At 47.7% G+C, this 6,594-nt stretch overlaps 1 protein-coding gene across 1 annotated transcript in view; it reads right to left on the bottom strand.

Annotated features, from left to right (window-relative positions):
* Positions 1–3,807, bottom strand: part of LOC107209136 — a 9,053-nt gene extending 5,246 nt beyond the window's left edge. Inside the window, exons 1-2 of the mRNA XM_033517033.1 lie at positions 3,786–3,807; positions 1,338–2,653 (exon numbers count right to left, since the gene is read on the bottom strand). Of these exons, the coding sequence (XP_033372924.1) occupies positions 1,737–2,653; positions 3,786–3,807 (939 nt within the window). The 3' untranslated portion in view covers positions 1,338–1,736. The remainder of the gene's footprint in view (positions 1–1,337; positions 2,654–3,785) is intronic.
* Between the last annotated feature and the right edge of the window lie 2,787 nt (positions 3,808–6,594).

The raw sequence follows: 6,594 nt of genomic DNA, 5'->3' as shown, positions 1-6,594 counted from the left end.
AAGGAATAAAGGGAAAGAAATAAAGGGAGAGAAAGGAATGGAGGGGAAGGAATAAAGGGAAAGAAATAAAGGAAGAGAAAGGAATGGAAGGAAAGGAATCACGGAGTTTGCTTTGGTCTGGGGTTGTGTAAAACGTTTATAAATAAAATAAAATATATTAAATATATTATAAAATAAGATAAAATATTTTATGTTATTATTTATATTTAATAATATTTGATATTAATTTTGTAATTAAAATTATATAAATATTAATAATTAATAATATTTATATTATTTACATTATTTATATTATTAAATATAAATAATATATTATGTATTATATTATAGAAATAAAGGGAAATAAATAAAGGTAAATAAATAAATGAATTCATAAATCAATATGAAGAAATAAAGGTAAATTAATAAAGGTAAATAAAGAAAGGTAAAGAAAGGTAAAGAAATAAAGGTGAGTAAACAAATGCATAAATCAATGTAAATAAATAAAGGTAAATAAATAATTACATAAATCAATGTAAATAAATAAAGGTAAAGAAAGGTAAATTAAGAAAGGTAAATGAAGGTAAAGAAATAAAGGTAAATTAATAAAGGTAAAGAAATAAATCAAGAAATAAAGGTAAATAAAAGTAAAGACATATAAATAAAGAAATGTAAATATATAAAGGTAAATTAATAAAGGTTAATATAGAAAGGTTAATGAAGGTAAAGAAATAAAGGTAAATAAAGGTAAAGAAAGAAATAAAGGTAAAGAAATAAAGGTAAATAAAGGTAAAGATAAATAAATAAAGGTAAAAAAAGAAAGATATATAAAGGAAAATAAAGAAATAAAGGTAATAAAGGTAAATAAATAAGTAAAGGTAAATAAATTAAATAAAGATAAATAAAACCAGGGGGGGAAACATTGTGATTTCCCCGCCCACAACAGCCCTGATTTATTCCAGCTCCCCTCCTTTTCCACAGGTCTCCCTGAGCAGAGATTCCCTGGCTGCATTCCAGCACACAATGGGCTCTAATAGATTTTTTTGTTTTAAAATCCTTCCCTGCACCAGCTCTGAGGTCATTTTAGGCAGCCCATCAATGCTCGGCATAAAAATTCCAGCATTTTCTGTGCTCACCCATCCAGGCCCTGCCCTGGCCACAAACCCATTCCCTATTTTATTTAATTCTTTTTATTATTATTATTTTCCCTGGTTTTCTGGGAAGCTTTTTGGAGCTTTGTTTCTCCAGAGCTGGCTGAAGGTTTTACAAACTCAGCCACACATTAAACCTCCCCTGTTAATCCACGGCCAGGCAGAACTTCAAAATACGTTTTGTTTTGGAGAGAAATCAAACGTAACCTTTGGGAAATATGTTTATTATTAGCATTAGACACGGCTTTTGGGCTCCTTCCAGGAACTTTGATGAATTACGGGCGTTTTGTCGCTGGCGTGTCTTTGTGTCCTGCATTTGGGGCCGGCCGCGTTCCAGAGTTTTGGAGAGGTTTGCAAATGGGAATTGCTGTGAAAAACGGTGATTTCCAGTGAGGAAAACCAGCTGAGAGCGTGTGGGCTCCGGGACAGCTCCACCGGGAACGTTCTGTAGGCCGACAAGAAGAGCCACGAGCAGGAGCCGGCGTCTCTGGGAACAAACGTTCCGGAACGTTCCGACGGCCAGACAAGCAGCCAAGGCCTTTTCCTCCCTCACCACGTGATCTTTCCATAATCCTCCTCTCCTCTCCTAGATCAACAGGTTCCTCTTTATTTGTCATTGTCAGCTCTCGGCACAAAGAGCCTTTTGTCTGCAGCTCTGACCCCAAGCACAAGAGTTTTGTTGGGTTTTTTTTGCCTGTTCTCGGCTTTCCGACAGACTGACGGACCTTGACCCCACCAGGGGACACACTGGTGTGACAACATCTCTCCAGTTTTGACATCATCATTTATCCCCAGCCAGCAGAAAATCCCTGAACCTGATCCGCTGCGAAGCTCCTGCCACGGATACGGCGCTGGAATCGCTGGCAGCTGCCGACACCTGAGCTCAGGGCAGGGAGAACCTGAGCCAGGCAGGAGCTGCCTCTTCCCCTCCCTTTCTACTTCGTTATCGGCATGGGGAAGTTTCCAGAGCTCCTGCGGGATTCCTGCCACCTCTTCCTGCTGCTCTGCATCCTCTGGGAACGCCTGGACGAGGGAGAAGCCACCAGACAACGAGGAGAAGTCATTGATTTGTCCTGTCCTCCCAGTCTTCTGGGGTTTGGCACCACGAGCTGCCTGATTGGGAAGGGTGGGAAAAGCCGTGGCTGGCTTGGAGGGACCTTGTGAGGAACATCCTGCGGCTCCCACGGGCTGAAGAGAGCTCCGAGCCCGGAGCTGGCACTGGCTCCGCGCTGTCACAGAAACCCTTTTGTTTTCCAAGGAAAACAGCTCCGCAGCCAAATTCCTACCTGTCCTTGCAGGCCGTGACTCTGCCACATCACAGAATCGCGTTTTGCACCCTGGAACCTCAGCTGAGGAGGAGGGGAAACAACTTTTTGTTGTTTTTGTTGTTATTTCACCCAAGATTTCTTCACTTTTTTTTTTCACCAAGGATTTGCGTTGATGAATGTTTTTCCCGGAGCCTGGCAGGGGGGTGGGAGCGGCTCCGCGTTCCCCTGCGTTTAACGGGGTTGTGGAAGCGGAGCCTCATCCTTCCCTGCTGCTCCAGAGGAGGGAGGAGAAGGGGAAGAGCTGCTTATCGGTCCCTGGAGGCCTTATCTGAGCCTGGCAGCTGGGTGACGTCGGGACAGCCGGAGGGACAGGATGGGGGCAGGACAAACGACATCTCCTGCGGAGAAATAAAGCTGTGCGGGAGAAAGGGGCTTCTGTGCCCAAAATGCCTCTTGTGGTGCCCAAAATGCCTCTTGTGACACCCAAAATCCTCTTGTGACACCCAAAAACCTCTTGTGATACCCAAAATGCCTCTTGTGACACCCAAAAACTTCTTTTGACACCCAAAACGCCTCTTGTGGCACCCAAAAACCTCTTGTGACACCCAAAAACCTCTTGTGGCAACCAAAACACCTCTTGTGACACCCAGAACGCCTCTTGTGACACCCAAAACACCTCTTGTGGCACCCAAAATTCTTTCAAATGACACCAAGAAATAATTGGCACCTCTTGGCCAACACGGCTGCGGAGCGGCCGGTCCTGCATTCGCATCTGGCCTCTCCCAAAGAATAAATCATGGATTGATGGCACATCCTGGAGCAGACTGGAGGCCAAATTCCCGTCTGGAAAGCAGCCTTGTGACGGACCTGCTGCACCAGAGATGTTCCCACACGCCAAAATAAAAATCAGCTATAAAATGATGGCCAGGAAAGGGGTTTAAAGCAAAAAAAAAACCCCAAAAAGCAGCAATATCCAATTTTTCCTGGTGGTTTCAAGTGCTGGGTCCGGTTTGAGGGGCTGGGGACGCCGTGTTCCACAAGAAACAGAGGGATGGGTGGTGGATGATTGGAGTTTGTTCCTCTTTATCAGCACAGCCCGTTTGTTCCGCCCTGCAGCTCCACCAAGGCTTGGGAAAACCCCCATCCCTGATTCCAGCGTGTCTCTGAGGAGCTCCAGAGCCAGCCCATCCAGGAAAACCCCGGGAAAAGAACGGATCCAGCCACAGCTGCTCCCTTGCCAACGTCCTGCTCATCCCAAACCTTCAGCTGTCGGAGGAAGGATCGTGGAAGGAGCGTTAGGATCAGGGAAAAGCCCTCCAAGAGTCCAGTCCTGAACCCAGCCCTGTCCCCAAGTGCCCAGGGATGTCCCAGAAGGACAATCGCTCACGGGGACGCTGGATTGGCGTCATTCCCTCGGGATCCATCCCAGGAACAGCGCCTGGCTCGAAGGAAAGTCTCGCTGAGGGTAACGAGGAGCACCCCAAGGCCCAACCTCCAGCTCCTCCCACCCCCATCTGCACTTGGAGCCTTTTTCCCCTCCTTCCAACCATTTCTTTGCCCGTGGACGTTTTATTTGAGGGAAAAAAAGAGAAAAAAAGACCAAAAAACCCCAACAAAACCCGATTTAAACCCAGCCTACTGTTCTCACAAAACCGAGATCTCTGAACGTGGTTGTGATTTTGCCACATCTGTTGTTTTTACGCGTTGTTTTCCTGCCAAGACTCGCACAGAAGGTGTTCTGTGAGCCCGCGGCGGCGCGGAATCCGGCGTGGGCCGCGCTCGGGAGCACCTCGGCCTCGATCTCAGCCGGGGTTTTTGTTTCTGAACATCCTTTACCCCAGCCAGACGCGAGGGTCGGGCGTGGTTTCCTCTCACGGACCCAATGGATGAACCCATGGAACCCTGGAATTGTCCGGTTCCACCGTCCCAGGGTGCTCCAAGCCCCGTCCAACCCAGCCTTGGGAACTCCCAGGGATCCAGGGGCAGCCGCAGCTGCTCTGGGAATTCCATCCCTTCCCAATATCCCACCCAAATCTCTGCTTTTCCGCTCTGAAGCCGTTCCCTGCGTGCTGTCCCTCCATCCCTTATCCCAAATCCCTCTCCTGGAGCCCCTTTAGGCCCTGGAGGGGGCTCTGAGGCATTCCCAGAACCTTCCCTTCTCCAGGCTGGACAATCCCAGCTCTCCCAGCCTGGAGAGGAGCCTCATCCCGCCGGGAGCAGGGACGAGCGGGACTTTGGCTGTGGCAGAGCTCTTGGGTGTCCCAGATTTCCTGGGACACTCCCCAGCTGTGCCACAGGTGAGAACCCCAGAAATTTCCAGCCTGGCACCTCTTTAAAGGAGCGGCTCCCTCCCGTTCTCCCGGGTCAGATATTCCACGTGCCGTTTCTAATTTGGACCGCAGCTCTGGAAAAACTCGATTAGAGCCACGAAAACGGAATTTTTATTGGGGAGAACGGAGCTCTTGCCAAGGTTTATTTTTGGAGGGAGTAAGACCTAACCCTGGAAGTGGTTCCAGGGCTGGTCTGGATGCCCTTGCCGTGGTTTATGGCACCTACTCAGCCCAGGCTGGACGGTGTTGGCTTTGGACGAGCGCTGCAGGAGGGAACCAGCTCCAGACGTCCTCCTCAACGTGCTGCAGGCATCGCCCAAAATCCCTTCTCACCCAGTTTCTCCTTTTTTTTCCCCCATTTCCCTCCCTGTTTTTACACAACCAGAACATTCCCAAATCCTACCTGGAACCAAGGAAGCGTTTAAAGCAGGCAACGGAGCGCAAACGCTAAACTGATATACAATCCTCGCGTCTCCCGCCAGCTTCCAAAGCCTCGATTCCCGCAAAATCCACCTCAAATTCCCTGTTCAGGCGGAAATCTTCCAGGGATTGGGACATCAGCTTCCTCCAGGGAGCCCACGGGGGTGAGGGCGCGGAGCGACCCTCTGGAGGGAGCTTTCCATCCGCGCCGGATCCGCGCCCAGCGGAGCCGTAAATCCGGGAATGCTTGGGAAAGGAGCAAATTAAGAGGTGTTAGAGTTGGCAGGGCCAGGGGAAGGTGACGTTTACGGCCCTTCCAGATGAAGGCTGCGCTCCGTTCCAGAGCCAAAACATTCCCAAAAAGTGCTCCTGTCCTTTTCCAAAGGGTTTTGCAGTGATTCCTGGGGAGGTGGAGCTGGGGCATTATTTTAAATAAAATAAATATAATAAATATAATATACTAATATATAATAATTTGTAATAATAGATATAATTAATATAATATAATATAATATATAATATCATATCATATCATATATATGGTACGATATAATATAATTATTATATTGTATATAATAATTAAATACAATAATATATAATTACATTAATTATCATATAATACTATTAATATAATACATAATATTAAAATCTATATAAAATAAAAGCGGCTGTGCAAGCAAGGCAGAGCTGCCCTGTGTGCTCCCTCCTCACAGCACCACACAAAAAGTGGTGTTAGCACCCAAAATTCCATCAGTTTAACCCAACCCACATCTCCTCCCACCTGGACGCCCCTGTTTGTGTTCACACTTGCCCCTAAAATTCCAGATTTCAACCCAAAGGACACCAGCCAGACAAATTAAACGAGTTTCCCAAAAAAATGGAGATAAGGCAGGAATTTGGGACACCCATTTAAACCCAGGATTAACCTCCAGCCAGGCAAGGACTAAACATCACCTGGTCCTGGAACTGCTGGGATTTTCCCCTAAAAAGATTCTTTTTTTGGGATTTGCAGGCAGCCAACAGCTCACGGCTCATTTTGGTCATGACTGAACATTCCAGACACTCCTGGACAAACACATCCGGGTGGGCAGAATCCCGGGAATCCACCAGCATCCCTCTGGGATCATCTCCAAAGGGTCACAGCAGCGCTGGGAGAGCAGGAGGATCCCCGGGACACCCTGGGAAGGGGATGGGAGCAAATCCCGCTGGAATTATTCCCAAGGAATCACGGAATGATGGTGACTGGGAAGGGCCGGAGCGGCTCCCCCGGGCACAGCTCGGGAGGAAAGGGGACAACCGGGCTTTATTCACCTTTATTTCCCTTGGCTTCAGGTGGGCTCCCGCAGGATCCTGGTGGCCAGAGCTGGGGCTGGAGAAGGGAAGGAGCAGGAAAAGTGACCAGGCACGAAGTGCAGCTGAGGGCAGAGGATGGAGCTGGGATGGAGC

The sequence above is a fragment of the Parus major genome, chromosome 10 (genome assembly GCF_001522545.3).
Source record: "Parus major isolate Abel chromosome 10, Parus_major1.1, whole genome shotgun sequence".
NCBI lineage: Eukaryota > Metazoa > Chordata > Aves > Passeriformes > Paridae > Parus > Parus major.
This window is presented reverse-complemented; position numbering and strand designations above follow the sequence as displayed.